Below are 24,394 nucleotides of genomic sequence, written 5' to 3'. Positions count from 1 at the left end.
ATTATGCTGAATTTTTAACAAATCAGATCACAATTATGCAAGTTTAACAACTGCATTTGTGGGTTGTTAAATTGTGGCACGGTGGTGCAGCAGGTGGTGTCACAGTCACACAGCTCCAGGGACCTGGAGGTTGCGGGTTTGATTCCCGCTCCGGGTGACTGTCTGTGAGGAGTTTGGTGTGTTCTCCCTGTGTCCTCGTGGGTTTCCTCCGGGTGGTCCGGTTTCCACCCACAGTCCAAAAAACACACGTTGGTAGGTTGATATGTGACTTAAAAGTGACCGTAGGTGTGATTGTGTGTGAGTGTGTGTGTTGCCTTGTGAAGGACTAGCACCCCCTCCAGGGTGTATTCCCGCCTTGCGCCCAATGATTCTAGGTAGGCTCTGGACCCACCGTGACCCTGAATTGGATATGCGGTTACAGATGATGGATGGATGGGTTGTTAAATTATTCTTAATGTTATATTGATTTATACTAGCAAAGATAAATATTTTTATTAGATTATTAGATCATTTGAGCAGTTGTAAAAACTGTGGCTTCCGTGGAGTGATTGAGTCAAATCAAAGCTGATTTTGTGTCCGTGCTTGATTTCTTTGGACTAAAGAGCTGCAGTTGTTGATGTCCTGAATGTGGACATTTTCATATTTGACTGATGTAGTTTTCATGAAGAAACATCATGTATTGCAGCCCATCCATGATTACGGCATTGAAGTTTGAAGCTGTTAAGAGTAAAACAATTTTGGTTTGGTTGTAAGACTACTAGAAGACTGCTCACGCATGAAATTATGAGTGGTCCTGCGCCGACTGATCGAAGTCAAGACCAGTAGATCACGAGAAGGGGCATGGTGGTGTCATGAACTGAAGCTGTCACACTCACAGAGAGAAAGAGAGATAGAGAGAGGGGGATAACCAGCCTGACAGAGAGTCTTTTGTGTGTGCTAGAGCATTGTGTACTCTGAAAATTCAGCAACCTGAATGCTAACCCCAACACATGCAGTTATATAAAGGTGAAACATTCAAGTTAAAAAAAAAAAAAGGAAAGGAAACAACATGATGATGATTTACATATTTGGATCTCGTAATTAAACATTTCTGCTGTTTCATTTTTGATATGTAAAGAACATGATTGAGTAAGCCTGAAAGATATTGTGAAACATACTATGGTTTTGAACATGAAAACATTCATTTTTTCAGTTTTGGGCCCTGTATCTTTATTCATGTTAGTTTATGTGGGTACATTGGTAATATCTCCACTATAATACCAGGTCTTTCTTTAGCATGCTGGCTGAACATCAGCCTCAAGAATGGCTTATGTAGAAGTGGAAATTATGATTGACAGACATTATTCTTAGTGCATCATATCCTTGACAGATTGAGGGTGCTTGTGTACCTTTATGATAGGGTGCAAGTGTGGAAAATAAAGTCACGCAGGTGCCACATTTATGCTTCGCTGGTTTTAGCTTGAGTTTTGCCTCCCCTTTATATTTGTATGATGCCAGAAAAAGACTACTGTGCATATCTGTGTTTGGTGTGAGCAGATCATTTGGGGTGTTTATGTGGTTGTTTGTGTGTAGTTCCGTGTGTGTGCAAGGCTGACGGCCTCTGTTGAATCGCTGGCTTTGTTGCTTCCTGACCCTGCCACAGTGAGGTTTATATAACTCACTCTGCCTGCCAGGCGAAGCCTCCAACCAGAGCTGTAACCTGATACCCTGTCACTCACACACACACCCTTGTGTGTGTCTGTGTGTATGTGTGAGAAAGAGAGAGAGTGAGAGAGAGAGAACAAGTGAGCGAAACACTCTGATCTGAGATCAGGTACCACCAGTGCTCTCTACCGGCCTGAGTTTAGCCCCCAGGAACAGGGGAGGGACCTAATAGGTTAAAGATCATAAGGAAGTAGAATATAGAGGTTTGTGCTGAGGAACGGAAGGGGAGGGAGGAAAAATAAAAGAAAGAAAAGGGAAGAGAGAGAGCAAGAAGAGGAGAGGGAGGGGCGAGTTGACTTGGCATTGGACTGCAGTGAGAGCACGTGGGAAGTCGTCCAGACCAAACCACACAGTAGGTCTAAATCAAACATCGTCTCTTTGTTATGTGCTTTTTCATTTAGCATGAATGTAGGTTTAAGTTCACTTTTCCACCAAGGGTTACTTATCTTTAGACTTTTTGTTTTGGAGTGTGTGTGTGTGTGTGTGTGTGTGTGTGTGTGTGTGTGTGTGTGTGTTAGCCAGTCGCTTTCACTGTATTTGGTGGGGGGATGGTTGTGTGGGTGGAATGTCAGGCGTTTTGGGCGATGACACAACTTGACCTCCTTCCGTTGCTGTCAGGTTAACCCCTCACATGCCATAGCAATGAGACAAGTAACATGTCAGCAAATCAATAGCTTCTCCTTGATTGGAAAAAAAACCCCAAAGCATAAGTCAAAGGACTTTGACATTGCTGGGCTTGTGCTTGTATCTCTGTTTTCAAGAGGTCATAAAATTGTAATAACTGCCAGCAATATTCCTAATTATTTGTACATATACATATACATGTAGCTCTGTCAAGGATAGGTCTATTTGTGTGCATGATATCCATTTTCATAGTTTTTTTTGCTGTGGAAATAACAAGTGTCAGAGCCACATTGGAGAGCAGGTCATTCTCTGGTCATTGAGAGTCAACAGGTTTCTCAGGTAGCCACCACACGTCATGGATCTTGTCTGTTCCCATAGTGGCGTGGTCATGGTTCTGGAACTTGTTTATTCAAAGACAAAAAGGACAAATTTCACAATCTCTCTCTCTCTCTAAAAAAAAGCATGTTTTATAACCTCATCTATTTGTATAAGTAGGTAATGGGTTTAGTTATAATAGTGTGCCGTTAATTCAAGCTCCTTGTCTTACTTGTTCTTCCAGTATCTTCCATTAGAGCTTGTATTGTTAATACTTTACTCTTGTGACACACAAAATGGAGGTTGTTTTCCTTTTTAAACTGTAGTAAATCATTTTAGGAACAAAGCTGGATAATAAATGGCCTGAATGGTAAAATTATAACTTTTCCCTTAGGAAGTATGTGTATTTGTGTGGTGTACAGTGTATTTTGAGGAAACCAGCTCACAAATTAAATAAGATATATACTTTATTACTCTAGCTAAATATGTAGCCCCAACTGTACTTCCAGCTGCATATTCTTATTCAAAGTCCTTGTTTTAAGTTCCCTGAAAATTCAAATAGCCTTTTGTTAATGCATTTTACTTCTCTAGTGCATGCTACGGCTTTATTTTTCAAGTGTATTGAAGTGAAGTAGTAGCAAGGCGAATTACGTTTTTGTATTGAAATTAATTTAATTCAGGAAGAAAACCAGTGCCTGAAATATCTCCTACTATGTAACATTTACATCTAATTTTGTAATGATCTGCTAGACGTTTTCAGACATTCAACTCTGTACAGTACAGATGGGAAAAGTTCTTGAACGCAAGTTTAACAAAGGTAAAATGAATAGTCCCTTACTGGCAGCTAAGCTACAAGTATTGTTAATAGGTTTGTCAAAAGTGACCACTTTACCCAAGCAACACTGAGCCAACCTCAACTCCACTCTATAAATATAAATTTAATCATGCATTTATGTGTCATTGTACAACATACAGAGGAATGCGTCTTCCATATTTAACCCATCTGTGTCTGTGAGCAAACACCTGGAGGAGCAGGCAGTCATCACCTCTGGTTCCCAGGGAGACAGTTGGGGGTTTGGTGCCCTGCTCAAGGGCACTTCACCCGTGGATTGAGGGAGGAGGACAGCACTGTTCCTTCAATTTACACACACATTTACTTAAAATATAATAGTAAATGGAAGTGCATATTTTACATGGATAAATGGCCCTGCTGTTACACTATGGAGCTGGCACACCATTAAATGTACACTGACATTTTATGGTTGCAGAGTATTTAAAATAAAAATTGTCATTTAATTCAACCACAAAAATAAAAAACCTAATATTAAGTAGCTTAAAAATGTAAGTGAGAAGAATTTGTTTGTACATCATTATGAGTTCCATTAAGGAAAAAACACTTCAAAAGCCTGTGTATCAATTTGTTCTTTTGTTGGGTATAATAATGTATCCAAAATTATGTGTGAGTTTGATTTTTACTATTTTTAAGAATGTGATTTCATTGTTAACAATCGTGAATGTTGCATATTAATATTTTTAGACTTAGTTTTGTGAATAATATGACAACTGTCATTGTTAATGCTGTGCACCCATCACCATAAAATGACAAAAGAGTAGAGAATGTTTGAATTTTTATTTACAGTTTATGCTACACAAAAAAGATTTAAAACATAATTGTACACCTAACACATGTCCAGTACCATTCAAATATACTGTATTGACTAAACAAAGCCTGTATAACTACACCTTTGTGATTCTTTTTCCTTTCTACAATTATTAGCTCTTATAAAGATATTGATATGAAACACCAAAGCCTCTCAAGGACCTCTAATAAGAAGAGTAATGTATATTGGACCCTACCTTCCCATTGCTGAGATGCCAGAAACACCTGTATGATAAACGAATGGTGGTCCAGGGTAAAGGAGGCTCTTGGTACATTTTTTTTTTATACATTTCATCTAAAGTTAGCTTCTCTCAGTTTAGTGAGACGGTGATAGGACAATGCGATAAGTAGAATAAAGAAGCATGTGCCTACAGGCTGTTCCCACAGGCACATGCTTGTTCTTGTCAGGAAGTCAATAGGCAAGCACTTTTGGCTGAGCTGTCACTTATGTAGAAGTGGCACCTATGCTTGTTTGTGTCCATGCCAAACTAATACAAATACTGCACTAGTTTAATTGAGATGAATTTTAGCCACTTACAATTGCTGTTGGCAACTGATAGCTTGATAGCCCTTTTTCACCAACGTAAAACTGGTTTGGTTCCAGTCGAAGCACATAATGTTAAAGAGTTCAGCACAATTCCACCAACATAAATGGGTTTCAGAACCTGAAAGGTTCATTCTCAACTGAAACCAAACAACAGTCTGTACTTCAGCACAAACCATGATAACTTCCGTTGGTCTGTGAAGCTAAAAAGCTCAAGAAAGAGCACAGAGCTTAAAGATTTACAGCTCAGGAAATCTAAACAAGAAAATGCTCCATCTGCGTTTTTTCTGTAGTGGGGCTGTAGTCTGTGCGAGTCGAGGTGCAGGTTTTATTTATACATTTCTTCGCTGCTCTCTTTCACAAGGGCAGCAGGGTGGCTCTGGAGCCATACTCTAAAATACTAAATTCAAACTAAACTAAACTAAAAGAGGTTCAGACTATTAAGGATTTTAAGTAGATGAGACTGACTTTCATGCAGCATCAATGGAGAGAAGTGTTAGTTTTCTTATAGCATGAATAAAAAAATGTCCATATTTCTGTTAAATGACCTCATAATACAGAGGATCTAATGGCATTCAGAGGAAGAGTTTACATTGTACAAAATATGGATAATTTGGAAAAATATATAACATACCACAACACCCAAAACTGATTAGTATACTGTTTGCTTTTAATGCAGTGAAAAAAAAAAATATTTCAAGGAAAAAATATTTTTTGAAAACAAAAATTAATTTTTATTTAATTGCATTTGCAACTGTATAAATCTTACTTCAGCCCTAAGACACATCTGTAACAATAACATTATTTTGCAAGGGCTCTAGTGTAAATTACTTCTGTCTGGTCTCATGTCAGCTTGCTAGTCACATAAATCAAGGGGTAATTTGGGGCACTTGAGAACCAAAATATAAATGGGACATCCTAAGAACCTGAAGGTCAAAGAGAACTCAGACAGGGTCACAAAGAACATAACATTGGGAATTGGAACAAGGCCTCTGAAAACATTGCTGACCAGATTGTGTACTAACAGTAAAGGCAGTTTGTGGTTTGCTTGTTACACATGTGTCTTGTTGGGTCAGTACAGCATAATACCAAGAAATATTCCTTTAATAATATAACCCTGGCTCCAACAGCTAGGGTAGCTAGTTAGGTTCCAACATGATTTTCTAATTTTATGTTGAGGAGGCATTAACATAGTAACTTGTGTGACCTATCCGTGGAAGGAACTTTTTATAGGCTTATTACTATATATATCCCCCTGCTCAGGCACAGATATGAAGCCATTTTTGTAGTTTATTCAACAGTCTCAAAATCAGAGCTACTGAAAAGGACACATCCAGGCTATTCAGGCTTTCTCTAATTTGCGTGGCTGACTTACTGTTAGTGAAGTTTGCATAAATATGTTACATGTATGTTTCCTGTCCAAGGATATTTTTTTTACCTCTCTGCATGCAGCTTGAAGTTTTGGAACACACAACATATTAATATATATAGACACAGTTAGACTTCTTTAATAGAATGGCAAAAAGCAAGTTATGGGTTAACTATTCACAACCTCTGGGTCATTTACTGTCACCAGAGTAAATTACAAATCTTCATGATCCAAACAGCTGGATTATATGTGAGCCATGTACACCAGAATATTAAGAGATTTTGACTTTAGCTTAAGTTTGCATGATATCACTGTGCGTGGGGTCAGTATTGCCCTCCATATGTCTGTAGGGCAAAGACACAGTCCTGTGTGGATGTACACATGTTGGAGAGGGCCTCACCAGGGGGCCATGCTAGCTGATGTTGTAGCCTCTAAGGGTCATTAATAGCTGCTGCCATGTTTAATGGGTTCAGGAAACACTGCTACGCATCATGTCCTCCTTCATTAATCAGATTGCCCTCGTGGTTTTTCCCCTGTTCTCCCTATCCTTATTGCACTTGGTCTTTCTCTCTAGTATAACTCCACATTAGCCTGCAGTTCCAGTCCTAATTATGGACCCAAATCTTTCTTCCGCAGGCCCTTGACAGTGTAATTTATATTCAGTTAACAGGCACACCAGCACAGTCTCCACTAATGGTTGGGTAAGGGTAGTGTAACTTTGTTGTATGAAGAGATGTTGCATCACATTTGAGGCTACCCAGTTATTAACAGAATTATTACTAACAGAATATAACTAATTTAGCTTGATTATTTGTATTTTTCCTTTTAAAACTTGGAAAAGTGTGTGTGTGTGTGTGTGTGTGTGTGTGTGTGTGTGTGTGTGTAGACATTTATGCTTCTTCTGTGTAAAACATCCAGTGAACTTGAATGTGTTTTCTTTATTTGTTGATAATGGTACAATGGTGTCAATGGTAAAATTCCTTTTAAAAAATGGTTATATATTAGACAGAAGACAAGAAAATATATTTTTTAGGTAGTTTCTAGGTAGAAACTGTACGTTTGTCAGTAGAAAGAATTTAAATCACTCTCAATTACTTTATTTACTTTCTTATAAAGCTGTTTTTTTAATTAATTAGAAATCCCCCTACAATATTATAATAGACCTGAAATTCCCACAGTATGGACGTGGTATTGTACAATTTGCTTAAGTGACCTTAGGGAACAGAAACTGAAAGCAAGAGGTACAAGAGGCCTAGCTTTGAAACTGCTCCCAAACAAACATAAGACTCTAAAAAGGTGACTAAATTTGCTCTCTCTCTGTCACTGGTGCTGCAGTGGTTAGATAATGATGTTGAATTTGAGGCTGGCACCTGTGCGCCCCCCCATTACTCGGAACTGAACTCCTCCCAACGGCAGAGTGCAGCTATTCCCTCTCATTTGCATATTAACTGTTTGGTTGCCATGGCGCCAGGGGCAATTGTACCATGTGACTGCGTCAGCATGTGCCTGTATCTCCCCCTCTCTCCCTCAGTGCACATTACAGCCACACATGCTGCTCTTTCACCCTCTGTGTTTGTGTGTGCAAACGTGCTTATGACACTGGATCTGTTTTTTTCTTCTTTCTGGTTAGCATGTTCTTCCTTTTGTTCCTTCTTTTTGCTTTCAGTTTTTTGTCTGGTTTTCTCCGTTACTAGTGAAGCAGTTTAATATATCGCTGAGATACAGCTCGTTAGGACATGTCATTTGCTCCTGTTTACTTACACACACACACACACACACACACACACACACAAACACAAAGTATAAAAGGTATGACAAGCTGCTGTTTATGTGAATTTTGATCAGCTGAATCAACGCGAATGACCTTTGAAAGAAAATACCAAATAGTGTACCACATTGTGTACCTTTTAAACAAGAACATGTTGTGATTTAAGGTGCTTTCACACATGCCTTGTTTGGTCTTAAAGTGCCTCGGACCACAATCTGGACCAAATGACCAAAATTTTCTCTGACCAAAGTAAGTGGTCTTGGGCTAGGTCAAGCCAACCAATTTTCAACCAATTTTTTGGATGGTTTGTGTTTTCTGACCCACTACATGTAGTTGAATGCATATAAATGAAAATAGATGGATATAATCAGGAGATGTGCTCATTGCTTTAATTCCAACAAGAGTAGAAAAGATTTATTTCAGTATGTTTATTTCAGTTGTGCATGTTTTAATGCTAAGTTGCACATGGACAAATATAACATATAACACCTCCCTTTAGTCTCGCACATGAATTGCCTTGGTTTTTATGTTGGGTGTTAATGTAGTAAACATAAACAAAAGCTAAGATTTAAACTACTGGGATACTTCTGATTTATTTCAAACAGCACACTAGCACTTCATATAGGGCATAAATTCATGCATTATCAAAGAGCACTTACTAGTATAGAAGGAAAAGTGCAGTCGTGTGTGGTTTGGGACACAGTTAAGCCATTTAAAGTGGAACTGAAAATGTGAATGACCTGGTATATAAGTAGGCTAAACATGGCATATGTTAGAAATGGATGTATTTGTGTCTTACACAAGCTACAACCTTGATCTGAGCCACATACAAGTAGTTATAGTACATCATAAAAAGTGCATTCACTAAATTTCATTGTGGAACATAACTTACTTGATCAAATGTATACAAAGCAACTGAACACAAACCTTGGTTCCGATACTGATCTGGACTTTCATGTGTATAAATGCACATAAATGGCACTAGGTATGGTTAAATATAGGTGTCTGTGTCTACAAGAGCAGAAATCTAATGTTCTACACATCATAGTTTCATTTCTGTTTTCATTGCTGTCACCTTCTCCCTGTGTAGTCTAAACTCCAAGGCCCCAACTTTTCTCTCATTCATTTATGTTTACAGTGAGACGGTCAACGATGTTAAACTAATGTTAAGTTCTTCTCTTTAAAGGCTAAGCACCACTTAATGGACCTCCATGAATATTTCACATTATTTTAGTTACTGACATATTATAAGTATGAATTAAAATGAAAATAGCAGCTTAATTTGCTTTAAAACTGACAATTTTATTAAATTCACGGAAAAACCCGAGCTCGCTACGGAAATTCTTGAACGCAACCGTGACGTCACTGGTGGACAACCGCTGAACAACGCCGCGGTAAAACACAGTTATGACTGACTGTCATGACAGTATCTCGCTAAATAACCAACATTATTCATGACAGTAGCCTAGCAATAAGCTAAACTCAAATGTAGAGGTACCGTTATTCTTGTAAATGTGATCGAAGTCGAACTCTAATTCATCCGACACTATAAACCTCCGTAATGCAACTACGTAGCCGAGTATAATCTGAGCCACCGAGTTTAGCAAGTCAAGCTAACGTTAACTAACACCAACTAAAACAGGCGAAGTGAGTGTCCTTACCCTGTTTACCTCCATGTTACAGAGGCTCTCGAACACCTTTCGTTTGTTTCCTTACATGCCTTACATGTTGTCTGAAAAGATCTGGCCATCATAACTTCCCCAATGTCTTCTACATAAGGTATAATTTTTTGAGGGAAAATCCACCATGTACATTCATTTATGCTATTTTAATTAAAGTATAAAGTAATGAAATAACCTTTAACATAGCATCTTTGTTTCCTCTGACTTGAAATGGTGAAATCAGCAACTACATGTTGAAGCCAGTATTGAATCATGTGTCCTAACAAAGGTTTTAGACTAATTACAGATAGTTTGTAAACAACAAACATTGTATACTGTAGTGCCTACATGAATTGCATAGTGACTCTATTTAGATAACTGAGTAATCCATTATGTTACATATATTTTCCCCTCAATTTTTGAATCTTCTTTCTTCTTAATATACAATTCTAAATGTTGAATTTGAAATACCATTCTACTCGGTTTACCACTTGCTCTTTAAAAAAAAGCATGTATTTTATTGATTTCATCAAAATCAACATTCATTCATTATCTGTAACCGCTTATCCAGTTCAGGGTCGCGGTGGGTCCAGAGCCTACCTGGAATCATTGGGCGCAAGGCAGGAATACACCCTGGAGGGGGCGCCAGTCCTTCACAGGGCAACACAGACAAACACACATTCACTTTTGAGTTGCCAATCCACCTACCAACATTTGTCTTTGGACTGCGGGAGGAAACCGGAGCACCCGGAGGAAACCCACGCAGACACGGGGAGAACACACCAACTCCTCACAGTCACCCGGAGCGGGAATCGAACCCACAACCTCCAGGCCCCTGGAGCTGTGTGACTGCGACACTATCTGCTGCGCCACCATGCCGCCCTCAAAATCAACATGTTAAATATATTTTATTTTCCAGGTACAAAATATTGTGGTATGGATCTGAGGTTATTTTATCCTCCTTCTGTGTCAACTGTATTTTGTGGTGTATGACACTGCATGCATTCAGACTTAGAGTGAGTCGGTGTTGAAAGAGTGCTTGAAGTGTGTGTGTGTGTGTGTGTGTCTTTGGGCTCTCAGGGATGATGTTCTCATTTTTCTGAGCCTTTTTACTCCCAGGTGAGAAAGATTGTGAGAGAGATTAAAATATAATTATCACCCCTTGGTATGTGCTGATTTGCACAGTATAAAGTTTCACATCTCTTATTTATCTCAGAATAGCTAGAAATATTTTGGTCAGTGTTTATGCAGATGTGCTGTATATTTAAGGCAGTTCTTCACCACCTAAGCCTTAAAATACCTATCTGTCTATGATTCTCATCCTGTACAGATACAGTAGATAACACTCTGTAAAGAGACAATATTACAGTTCTATTCCATGAGGTCCACGTATGACACTTGTGTGTTTATGTAGCAAACAGTCCTTATTCATATTTAGATTTTCTTATATTGGTGTTACTGTACCATAAGGACTGATATACCAATAACCTCTGTTCTGGTTGATTTCTATGTATTGGGTTTCATATGAAAAGCACCATGTCCTGAAATATCCCTTATAAATGAATGTAGGTAGCTAAGGTTTTCTACCCTCTTTCAAAAAATGTAGTGCAGTTTAATTGTTACTTTTATGGGTCTATATAATGGAGAAAACATTGATGAACATCGATGCCACTATTGATAAAATAATGTATGTTTATTAGCCTTAAAGGCAAAAAGTTTAATTCAACAGAAAACACAAATGGAATTGTTAAAAGAAATAATAGGATAATGTTTATGAAGTTTGAAAAAGTAGTAAAAGGATGAGGGTATACAAAATTGCACAAACAATTTGGGCACTCCTGGTAAAATAGGAGGTTTTCAGAGGCAGTGACAGTGAAATGATATCTTCTATGCAGAAAACATCTCTAGTTTATTCTGTGTATTGTGGAAATATAAAACGTGGCTTGTGTAACATCACATTTTTCTGACGTGTTAAACTTGTTAAAAATATACATTGGGTCAGTTTTTTTCTCCTTACGTAGAGAATGTAGTAAGTAACCTTCACAAAACCTAGGTTAGATTAACAGGAGCCTTTACCACTGCGTGTCTTCGGAAAGTTCAGTAAACGGCTAAGGAGCCATGTGTGTGGGAGAGAGTCGATAATAATCCAGTGTTTTGGGGGTTAAAATTGTGAAAGTTAATGTAATAAGTGCTAGCCCCCTCTGGTGGCCTTCCCTTCATACAAAGAACTAAAGAGAGTGAGAGAGAGCGAGTGAGCGAGCAAGGGAGAGAGAGAAAAACGAGTCCGGATTTTAACGACATCTCTAATATTCATGCTGATGCATTTTGATGCTTTGTGCTTTCATTTCGCTCCGCCGCTCACAGCTCTTGGAGGAGAGGGAAGGAGGAGAGGGGAACGAGGCAAAACGAAGAGATAAAAGCGCGGAAGGAAAAAAGGACACCGGGCTACGAGCTAGCAAGAAAATATTTATTTTTCTGTACCAAAAAAAAAAAAAAGTAGCAGTAAAACCCCTACCTTCGTCTCGAGATGTGAAAGCAGAGAAGAGTTCTAACCGTTAAAACAGAGAGAGAGAGGGGGAGAGAGAGACTGACAGACAAACTACGGGATAGCTCGCCGGGCGGACGGAGGGAAACAGCGAAGAAAAGCGAGGGAGGAGGTGGAGGAGAGCGGCGGAAGAATGAGAGGAAGGAGGACAAGTGTGGCCCCTTTATTCGTCCCTTCGTTTTTCTGTCCCGGTGAAAAATAGACGTTTAGAAAGAGGGAACGATAAAGAGCTTGTGCGGAGAGAGATTAAAAAACGGATAAAGTGCAAGGCTATAGTTAGGCGGCCGGAGATAGGGAAGAGGGAAAAACGAAAAGAAAAAAAATGTCTACGGTGAAGAGGCCGAGAGGAAGGGTGAGTGTGTGTGTGTGTACGAGTTCGCGAGTGTGGCTCTGTCTCAAACGATCCCTGCTCCCTACCATCCCTGGAAAGACGTTTATTTTCCGCCATTAACTTCACGAACCTACGTCTGCTGAGGATTACTTTAGAGTTCGACGGATTAATATAACGCAAAGAAAAAGCAAACAAACGAAATGAAGTGTACAATACGCTCTATAAGGATTTAAATTACACGCCAAGATTTCTTGCCCTATGTAGGGGACTGGGTAGGGAGTAGGGCGCCGTTTGGGACGCAACGTTTGTGTGTGTGTGTCGGTGCTGCAGATTGCTGCACATGGCCGCCATCTTGCGCTAACTGTACCCTGCTCGTTTTTTTTTTTTTTTTTTTTGTCGCGGCACTAATGCCGATAGCCGTTAGCTTTAGCTTTTACCTGTTATTCAGCTTCAGATATTTTCTTGTTTCTCTCCCCAGCTCTTGCTGTTTTCTGGCTACTGTTTCTCATTCTCCAACACATTCTTTACCTTACACGCTGTCTTTCCTTCTCACTCACACAAATGTTCATTCTCACTCACACGTTTCGTTCGTTCTCTCTCTTTCTCTCTGGTGTCCTACAGTATATCCATTAATTACTTCAGCTGTTACTCTAAGGAGCCACAGATCAGAGTCGTGGTGGTATAACCGTTACGGCTGTTTTAGTTATGAGTTTATCTGTAAGGTTTGACGTTGTTCATGAGGGAACAGAGCCGAGGGGAAAGTGGCTGAAATCACTGCAGTGCTGGCAGCCTGTAATTTTAGATATTTATAGATGTATTACACAGCTGCAGCTCTCACTTTGGTGCATTCTCTCTCCCTCTCTTAAAATCTCATTCTCTAGTCATTTTTCCTGTCCCACCCACATCTAGCCTCTCCTCCAACCTTGTTCTATAGCATTTCTTTTCCTTTCCTTTTTTTTCCCAATTTCCCCTCCCCCTTTCATTCCTCCTGATTTTCCCTTATGCCTGAAATGGATTAGTAAGAATATTCCAGTCGAGGGCAGTCTCTCTCTCTCTCTCTCTCGCGCGCGCGCGCGCGCTCGCTCTCACGTGAACTGCGTTATGCAGCCCATGTTTATCCTCCAGATGAATTACTGTTTATTTCCCCCTCCCCCTTCTTTTGTTTCGTTGCTTCCAGATAATTCCCTTTATTTAGCAGGCAGCAGGAAAACACATAGCAGGTCTGGCAATGTGATCAGATTGAACCCTGTGTTTTTATAGGTACTGATTTGGTCTCTATCTCTCTCTCTCTCTCTCTCTCTCTCTCTCTCTCTCTCTCGCTCTCACTCACTGAAATAAAGGCATTCATGTATAATTCACATTATGATCGTGTAGCAGACTGGGGCATGCTGCTGACTCTATTATTCATGGAGGTTTAGCCAGTGTGCCATTTTTCATTTGTTGCTTTCTTTTTTGTTCTCCTTTTCTCTTGAAGAATATTTTTTTTCTAAAGAGAATCTCACACATGGAAACACAGGATCTTTAAACAGGTCAGAGGTGAAAGGTCTGACCAGTTGTTCTGCTTTAGTGCTGTTCAGAATAGTTCGGGTGAACTATGAGTGGATGGGCACATTTTGAAATATTGTATGCATACTGTTAAAAATTGATAAACAAATGTTTGTGTGATAACTGGTGCTAATAGATATTGTCTTTACTGATATGTTGTGACATTGATATATTGTTGTTGGGCATTAGCGGTTATATTTAGTGATGTGCAAATGTACATGAAATATTTCTCCAATGTCATGAAGGCAAAGGAAATTTAGCTGAAAAGTACCATGTAGGGTTACACCTCTGTCTGAAGGCTATACTTCATTGATCAGAGCAATCCCAGGATTCCGAACTTGATCTGCCCTGAGGCAGGTTAGGCATGCAGTTTGGGCTGTAAGATAATGTCTACCAATAAAAATGATCCATCCTTATAAGGCCAAAAGAAATGTATGTTAGCTTAAAATCTGTCAGTGCTATATTAGGTTTGAAACATACATTTGCTCAGGTAGAATGGTCTCATTTGGTATTAATGCTGAATCGAAAACTACTCTAAGCAGTTGTACGGTGATACCTTGAACCTAAACCATTATGCACTTATTCAGTGTGTGTATTCATTTTTTTTCCCCACCAGGGCAGTCTGAATAAGCCAAACATCTATTTTCCCCGTGCTCTTGTGTACAATGTTGCCCAAGTGTCTGAGAAACAGACTGTATTATGAAACCTAGAGCAGTGGCAAAAATCTGACGCATCAGCTCAAACATGGAGGGTTTCCCATGTATTTCTTTTTACACACAGCATGTGGGCGGTAACAACAAGCTGTACTTTTACACCTGCCCAATTGCACTAAATCTAGCAAATTTTCAAGGCCCCTCTGGCAAAAAAAAATCACGTTTCATACTTTTTAACATGTTCATGTAGTGGTTGTGATATGCTTAAACACATGTCATGAGTAAATTTAGAAGAAAAATCCATGGCTGTGTCTTCCTGCTTTGAAATTGCAGTGTTTCAATGAGTCTGAATCAGGCTAATTCAGACAGCCTGATGTCATAAACTTGAGGAACCAGTTCTGTCATCTGTCCTGTCAGTTTTTCATTAGTGGGGGCAGTTTCCATACATTTAATATAATTCTATGGCGAAAAAGCCAGAGGAGAGGCCAGAGGAATGTACCAATGTCAATTTCACAATTTATTAAAAATAATCACAGGGATGTATGCTGTTTACTTTTACTGAAGAAGTGGTAAACCTTCATGAGAGTTAAGGATGGATCATACCTACTGCGGACACAGCACGGAATGCATGCCATAGTCCCGGACCATCTGCGCTGATCAATGTTCATACCTCTAGCACCACTGTCTTTGGCGGCAGCTTACATTTTATGGACTCCTCCCCTGTTTCATTCTCATGCTATTTTCTCTTGTTTTTCTGTGAATGCTTCAGGATCGATTCTCTTGATTCTGTTTTTGTTATCAGCACCATTTGAGTTTCTTATTCTTTGTGTTTGTGTAGATTATTTTGTATATGCATGTCACTGTGCAACAGTTGGAGGCAACACAATTTATTTAAAAGTAAATAAACTATCAACATTTTAATTTTACGTGCGTTCAGCATGTGTCTTTATTATGCTCACAATTCTTGTTGTGCTAGATCTGACATGTTCTTAAAAAGCAGGTACAGACCTATGCAACATATTTTGTCTGGCCAATGAGTGTGTGTTTGTGTCACATTGTGAAATGGCGCAGTGTTTAATTTTTTAAATGGTATGTGCTTTGCCTGTTTTACATTATTGAGGCAATGTGGACCTAATTGAGTTCCACTGGGTTGTAGAAGCTGTCTACACATCACATACTCAGCTGTGTAAGGCTTCGGTCTTCACATTTACCTTACATGGACTGACAGTTTCTCAGCAAGTGTCAGTGACCTTGGCAGAGATGGGCCATATACATATCTGTAAAACGCATGAGCGTTTTACAGGTGCGATGAGGCAAGATGTGTGCCCCTGCCATGGTTGATGGTAAGATACAGTAGTCTTTCGGCTCTGGCCAACTCGGGTGCCCAGTGCTAGGCTGGCCCAGATTTCATTTGGACTTTGAACGTTGTTGGAAAATTTTGAGTGCTTTGATTTTGGCACTAATTTGGAATTTGGGGAAACTGTATTTTAGGGTTGCAATGGTATAAGTCTCAGAATATATCGAGGTATCATGGTTATTCGCAGTATTATGGTATTTAACATGTATTATTATAAGTTATACTGACCATTAAAGAAATGACAACAAAAAGTATTTTTATCTAAACTATTTATTGTAGTTGAAACTTGCAACCATTTTTAATGACAAATAAAATGTAATTTTTATTGAAAAAGCTACATATTTAAATAAAAATGAATCTCTCTTTAGAGAGTTTTTTGTCTTTGTCTTACTATCTATCAAAGAAATTAATTTTATATGACAGTAAAATTACTAATACCACAATTTACGTGTACTCTTAGAAGATCCTGAATTTAAAATATTTGGTATAATTATGCATGCATGACCATAAATATCTGAGAAACTAAGCCTGGGTCAGTGACTGATCAGCTACTGTTGGAAGCATCCTTTTTATTGCAAAGTTAGTGGAAAATAATCAGCTACTGCAGACAGAGGGGATTATTTCGGACATGATCCTTATAATAGAGACTTCTCTTTTAAACTGTAACACTGAGCCTGATTTCAACGGATGAAAAATAGTCAGGAAAAATTTTGAAAATAAATGCACATGAATTCACATTGAGTTCAGAAAAATTAAAGTTGGTGTAAAAGGGCCTTAACATGAACACATGCATCCAGCATACCATGCCCACAAGATGTACAGCACCTGTGTGCCTATACATTCAGATGACTCAGAACTTTTGCTGGTGCTTACCGTGTGGATTGACCATGAATGAACAGAGGGTTTTATAGTCGAGATTTCACACATTTGTTTAGGGAGACAGTTATTAGCAAGACACCTACTTTGATCTGCACAGACGGCTGGTGTTCTTGTAGATGTGAATAGACCAGAAGTAGCCCCACACTGCTGATTTTAATTTAGATTTTTTTAAAGGGTTGGAGACTGGTTAAATCTGATTCACTTCTCTCTGCCATTTTCACCCCTGTGCGCTTGAAAGTGGCGCCAGTGGCCGAGGTGGAGTGGAGTTGCGCATGCACGGGTGAGATTTCTTAGCTGGCTTGCTTTTTCCTTTAGTACCAGAATAAGCAAACCCTCATGGAAAAAAATCACAACATATGTTGGAGGTGATGCTTATGTTATACAGAGTGATTTTTTTTGTCTTCTCCAAACATCCTTTAACTGATGAAGGCGTCCAAAAATGTTGAGACCTACAACTTGTTTTTAGCAATTGGCTCGACCTCTGTACAAAGTTGCTCCACAGTTACTGTTGTGTGGTTCTCTTTTGTTGTCCCGTGGATTAATGGCGCGACAAAAACATTCAGTGCCCTGACGGCCTTTGACATTAATGTTATGGTTGTTTAGTTTAAGGTAATGTTAAGTTTAAGTCCATCACCAGTGAACATCCCTCAGAAATGAGCACATACTTGATTCTCATAGACCACACAATCAAGTCAGCTTTCCATTCCACCATAAATGGCGGAGTAGGTACATGGCATCTGCTACACCATTCAATGTGTAATCAGACTGGCAAGCTGGGGCGGCACGGTGGCGCAGCAGGTAGTCACGCAGCTCCAGGGGCCTGGAGGTTGTGGGTTCGATTCCCGCTCCAGGTGACTGTCTGTGAGGAGTTGGTGTGTTCTCCCCATGTCCGTGTGGGTTTCCTCCCGGTGCTCCGGTTTCCTCCCACAGTCCAAAAACACACGTTGCAGGTGGATTGGCGACTCAAAAGTGTCCGTAGGTGTGTGTGTCTGTGTTGCTCTGTGAAACACTGGCGCCCCCTCCAGAGTGTATTCCTGCCTTGCGCCCAATGATTCCAGGTAGGCTCTGGACCCACCGCGACCCTAAATTGGATAAGCAGTTACAGATAATGAATGAATGAATATTAAAAGCTGACTTCAGCCTCATGGGATTGTGAGAAGTGATTATTGTGTTTTACACAGATCTGTTGTTGCTTTGCGTTGGTGATTTTAAAACAACAACTACAAGAAACAGGCAGGGGCTCGGAAGCCATTTTTCGGTTGAATTCTTGCTTGTCTTCTGCATGAACAACAGCTTTTGGTACTTGATACATGTTACTTGTGATTTGTCAGTTGAAATGATTTGACTGTAAACACAGCAAACCACAAGCTTCATTAGAGCATCTCATAGAGAGATCCCTGTGTCTAAAATCACTTCCTGCCCTCCATCTGCAGTTCACACAGTGATGTGACATCATCAGCAAACAACATATTAAAACAGAAACAAGCAGAGATTTGTGTGTTTCATTAGAAGGGTTTAAGGTGAGCTTGTAAGCTTGAACTTCAGGCAAGAATTGTATGGGTGCATGGCAGGGATTATTTGCATATTAATAGCTCTGCATGTACATAATGGAGGCAAAGGGAAGAGATTTGAAGCTGCTTTTAAGACATTAGCAGAGGTTTTTAAGTCAAAATGATAATGATTCACAGACTCTTACAGTTACATATTTCAGGCCTGAAAATCTATGTTCTGCATCTCATTCGTTCTGACATAGATGTATGTTTTAACATTTGAATTCAAGGCAGATTTTGTTTTCAGGCAAAAATGAATGTTAAAGCACAAGCATTTTGATTAAACTGAAGAAGCATGAACGGAGACTGTCCACAATCTAGCAGAAAAGCTAATCTTTCATTTTTAAAGCGCTCAGTTCATAGTGCTGTTATGGTGGTACTGTGATACAGCCTTTGTGAATTTGATTACAGTGAAAAGAACATTGTGTTCCTTGGGGCAGTACACCGTAGGAGGAAAAAGTAACAATATCTACACAAAGAGTTAAAAAAAAGTTTTTGATAATTGCGGTTAAAGTATATATTTAAACATAAGAAAAGAATAAAATAAAAAAAATTATTAATTGCTGTAAAAAAAAAATTTTCAACTATTAATGAATCTGTCTTTTCTTTCTTGATTTTTCAAGCCTCCTAAGAACACTAATGGTTCCAGCGGTCAAGGACGGCTGCTTAACCCACCGATGAAGAGCAGCTCCTCCTCGTCCTCATCTTCATCGTCATACTCCTCTCTGTCAGAGAAACGAGTGCAGAAACGGCAGCAGCAGCAGCAGATGGAGACAACCGCTTTAGAGGACAAGCAGCAGAAGGCCAACCGAATAATTTCTGAGGCTATCGCCAAAGCCCGGGAGCGAGGAGAGAAGAACATCCCACGTGTTATGAGTCCTGAATGTTTCCCCAGTTCCTCCCAGCTTCACGGGCACAGGTCATCGGCCTCAAAATCCAAAAATAAAGACAAGAGTTCTAAGAAGGCGCATATTATAACATCCTCCAAGTCCAAACAGAAGACCAAGATTGGGTAAGGGCCTCTTTTTACAATTCTAGTTCTCTCCCATTTACCCATGGCTGCTGTTTTACTTTGTTGCCATTGGCCATTACTTTTTTTGGCTGTTTAGTTGAAGTTTTATTTTATAGTGAATTTTTCCCCTGCTTGTAGTTTCAGTTTAACACAGTTGAAATTATGGACTAAATTTGGTTGTGCTCTTGCCTCTCCTTGTCTGACCCAGCTGCTGACAAGACGTAACAGGGCTTTTTAAATGACATTCTTTTGGTGCCAAGGTGGCAGGAGCAAAGTTCAGTTCTCTTTTCTACCTGGTTGCTTTACAAGAGGGAGGTGGGGGAAAAACCCACAGAGAGACCATTTACATGATATAGAATTAGTTAATTCATTCATTCATTCATTATCTATAACTGCTTATCCAATTCAGGGTCGCGGTGAATTAGTTCATATATTTCTTTATTTACTTAAATTTTTCCTATTACCATATAAGTCTGTACTAAAAAGACATGCTGAATAGGCTTAGCATTAGTGGCACAGTGTAGTGTAGGGTAGGGTACTGGGGTTGTGGGTTTGAGCCCTGCTCTGGGTGACGGTCCATGTGTACCTGCGTGTGTTTCCTCCCATAATAATGTAAATATTTTATTTAGTAGGGATGAATCAGTATTGATTTTTCAATATTGATTGGCTATACAATAGCCAATAATTAGCACCTTGGTTCAGCAGATTATTAATTCATTTTGGATTAAAACAAAACAAATTTTTTCATTTTATTTTTTTAAGTTTATTAAGTGTATTTCATACTTTATCAAAGATTTACTGATGAGTTGGCATGAATGGTTTCTTAAGGAGCACTAATTAGTGCAGCAGCAGCTTTTTTTTGGAGAGCAAGGAGAGGGTGAGGGGTGTGTCCGTGTACTGAGCAATGCTGATACTTTAAATTAGATTTCACCATGGAGAAATATAATCCCAGAAACTGTTCTCTGCAGAAACTGTGAAAACCATCCACACAGCACACATTCGTTGCGTAGGCATCAGTGCATATCTAAAAGCACAAAAACCAAAAAAGCCTATTTATTGTTTGTAATATCAGCTAAAATACCAATATCGGACCAATAACAATACCGTATTTTCCGCACTATAAGGCGCACCGGATTATAAGGCGCACCTTCATTGAATGACCTATTTTAAAACTTTGTCCATATATAAGGCGCACCGGATTATAAGGCGCATACAATAGACGCTACAGTAGAGGCTGGGGGTTACGTTATGCATCAATTAGATGGAGCTGTGCTAAAGGGAATGTCAACAAAACAGTCAGATAGGTCAGTTCAACTTTATTAATAGATTACAACCCAGCGTAGTTTAAGGTAAAACATGTAGTGCAATGTTAATATACCCCACATAGTGGGGGGGGGGACTTTTCCTCGATTCAATAATAATAATAATCACAATATAGTAACACTCGAAATAGTGCAAAGCGATAACAATATATCAATAACTCAACGTTGCTCAAACGTTAAAATCACACAACACACAAAATAAACACGTAAAGCTCACTTTACTAAGTTATTCCTCATCCACGAATCCCGTTCGTTAGTGATTCGTTAATGTTAAATTCTCTTGCTGCTGCTCTATTCCCGTGTTCTTCTGCGTGACAGATCGCCTTGAGTTTAAACTCTGCGTCATATGCGTGTCTCTTAATAGGAGCCATTTTGGGGTCTTTACATAAACAAATGGAAATGAAATATATATACCGGTATATATCCAGCATGCACCGCGCGCGGAAGAAAATGAAGTAGGCGGCTGCTTACCGTAGTTGCGAGACCTGTTGTGGCTCAATATTGGTCCATATATAAGGCGCACCGGATTATAAGGCGCACTGTCGGCTTTTGAGATAATTTGAGTTTTTTAGGTGCGCCTTATAGTGCGGAAAATACGGTAACTAAAAAATCCACACATCTGCAAATAATATATTGGCTGCAGATATATCATGCAAATAGAACAAATACTTAAAAATGATTTAAAAAAAATTAGTTTTGCTTTAATCCAAACTGAAAATCTTTGGATCCCTAGTATATACAGTTATATTAGCTGTAAAATGTTTAACAATACTGTGGTATTGTCAGAGATATAATTTCATGTTTCAGTGTTCTCTTGAGCCAACAACACTAGACACAGCATGCTTTTGTCTGTTAAACAATGATAGAGCCTCAGTTTCAGCTGTGTCCTTTAAAAACATAAATAAATAATGTATAGCCCCCCCCCACCCCCACTTTTAAACCAAATGTAATTGTAAATGTGTTTAGCATCTGTTTAATTCTGTGGTATAATTGAACATTTGTCCTGCAAGCTTTACTTTGGATGTACTCTAAATCTGAAACCTAGAAATGATTAGTTTCTGTATATGACTGCCTGCCGTCTCTGGTTCATATTACGCTTGCTAAGTTTGAACATGTACAGTGTTCCAGTTGATCTGGGGAGAGAGAAAAACTTTTTGTATTTTTTTAATGTGAACTTGAAAGTTAGGTAAATTAATTAGCTCTCTGACCGACTCAAGTACTTTGGCTGTATGTTAAAATAAAGGCAAACAGGATGCATGGTAACTGTAGCTTGAGATTTGAGTTTATCTGTGGATAGTTTGATTTACCTTCACTAAAAAACATACTGGCATGACATAAGTGGCATAGTGCAAAGAACAGTCAAAATGTGGCATGGTGGCGCAGCAGGTAGTGTTGCAGTCACTCAGCTCCAGAGACCTGGAGGTTGTGGGTTCAAGTCCCATTCTGTGAGGAGTTGTATGTGCTCCCTGTGTTTGCGTGGGTTTTTTCCAGGTGCACCGGTGTTTCTCACGGTCCAAAAACACACGTTGGTGGATTGGTGACTCAAAAAGTGTCCATAGGTGTGAATGTGTGCATGTGTGTCGTCCTGTGAAGACAGGCGCCCCCTCCAGGGTGTGTTCCTGCCTTGCACCCAGTGATCGCGGGTTGGCACTGGACCCACCGTGATCCTGAACTGGATAAGCGGTTACAGACAATGAATGAATGGTAACAATTATATTTAACTGGAGACTGTTATTTTTATTTTCTACACCACAACACATTTAATTCTTTAAAGTTTTTTTTTCATTCATTTAACTTAATGTGCAGTGACAGCATTGGGAACAGGATGTTGTCATGAGATTTTGCTCTGTTCATAGCAGAAGTGTGCTTTTCGCGGAATTTAATATTTTCTGTTTAAAGGCAGAAGACATGTTTCAACTCTTTAGTGTCAACACTGAGATGTATTTATTCATATTTTAAAACAGTGCAGAATATAATGTGTTGATCTGATGTACTGAATTTGTGATGGCATAGGTACTAAGCTTATTGGATATTGACCTGACATGACCTATTCATTTTGTGTACTGTTTCTTATACACAGTATTTAAAAAAAATAAAATTAAATAAAAAACACAGCCATTCAACACAGATGCTAACCAAGATCTGAATCACTGATATTGCAATTTAAAAAATTAGGGCCCAATTGATCTGTCGATTGATTGGCCAATTCTAAGGTTCTAAATTTTTTATTTGTATAGACAGGAATCCTGTCTATAAAGCACGTATTTCCTCATTAAATGCTCTACATACTTTGGGACACCAGTGGCTACACAAGTGATTCACAATTCTGGGTTTTCTCATGTCGACACCTACTCTCTCCATTTATTGGAGTCAATGTTGCACAACAGCACCAGCATCTTTCAGCTCAAAACAAAACAAATGCTCCATATTCAGCCACACCCTTCACTTCAGCCCCAAATCCATTCACAAACAATTTTATTTTATAACTTGCTTTACTATCTAAATTTATTTAATAGAAAAGACTGGCTATTGGCTCCTAGATAAAATGTCTTGCTCACTGAGCATGGGCTAAAGAGCCGAGACCCACTGACCTGCATTTCTGAACATTACACCACAGTGTAACTCTGCCAGCAGTACTGTCCTTGAGCCGTGAGACCGGAGAAACCAATAGGCTTAAAGTGATAAGACGAATACAAGGAAATATATGACAGCTTTGGTGACTGTATTAAAGGTACTAATGGTTGTTTAAATTTTTTTGCACTTTGTAATTCATGCTACTTTTCTGTTTTGCTGTTGGATGTACTGTGCTTTTATTTTTAGAGGAAATAATGTGATCATACATGAGAGCATGCAGAGTATGTTTTAGTGTGTATTTGTGTGTATTTGTGTTTATAAAATACCATAAAACATAAATTATGTATATATAAAAACTAGTGTTGCACAGATACCAATACTGTATCGTATCGGGACAGATACTGGCACTTAAACACAGTATCGGTAGTGGCTACAGCGAGCGCTGACACCATCGGTTTGTTTTAGTGATCGACCGATGTGGGTTTTTTGATTGCCGAATTTTAGACAGCAGTTGTGGCCGATGGCCCATATGTAAAGCGGATATTCCCATTCCTCAGGCAATGAATAAACTAGAGGCACTATTATGAGTTCTTTTTACAGAAAACCCTTCAAATTTGTAAAAGAAACCATTTAGAGGTCCTGAAATATATATGAAGTGTTCAAAAGCTTATGAAAACCACAAAAAAATGTAGGCGCTTACTTTATTTAGTTTGTGTGTTTGGGTCTACTTTCATCAGGTAAAATTTGGAGTTGATACCTCCTATTGATTTGAAGTTATTCAAGCTGGAGCAGACAGTGGAGAGATGGCCTCTCCAAGTGTCTCTTTAGACCCCAAGATCTCCATAATGAAAATGATTACTTTTACTGCAAAAATACAGTGTATATATCTTGTCTAGACCTAATGTCAACATCTTAGTGTTTTTCTTTACTTTCTATGAGAAACTGGTCTCCTGTCCCTCACCAAGTGGTCATTTGCCCCTC

At 39.1% G+C, this 24,394-nt stretch overlaps 1 protein-coding gene across 2 annotated transcripts in view; it reads left to right on the top strand.

Annotated features, from left to right (window-relative positions):
* Positions 1-24,394, top strand: part of LOC136676203 (chromodomain-helicase-DNA-binding protein 9-like) — a 90,931-nt gene that overhangs the window by 19,311 nt on the left and 47,226 nt on the right. Inside the window, exons 1-2 of one of the 2 annotated variants that reach the window (XM_066653046.1) lie at positions 12,329-12,542; positions 19,129-19,517. In XM_066653046.1, coding sequence (XP_066509143.1) covers positions 12,513-12,542; positions 19,129-19,517 — 419 coding nt within the window. In that variant the 5' untranslated portion in view covers positions 12,329-12,512. Of the gene's footprint in view, positions 1-12,328; positions 12,543-19,128; positions 19,518-24,394 lie in introns of those variants that run through there. The other variant, XM_066653045.1, reaches the window with a different exon arrangement.

The sequence above is a fragment of the Hoplias malabaricus genome, chromosome X2 (assembly GCF_029633855.1).
Source record: "Hoplias malabaricus isolate fHopMal1 chromosome X2, fHopMal1.hap1, whole genome shotgun sequence".
In the NCBI taxonomy this organism is placed as follows: Eukaryota; Metazoa; Chordata; class Actinopteri; order Characiformes; family Erythrinidae; genus Hoplias; species Hoplias malabaricus.
Note: the sequence above shows the minus strand (reverse complement) of the source record. Positions and strands in the feature narration are given on the sequence as shown.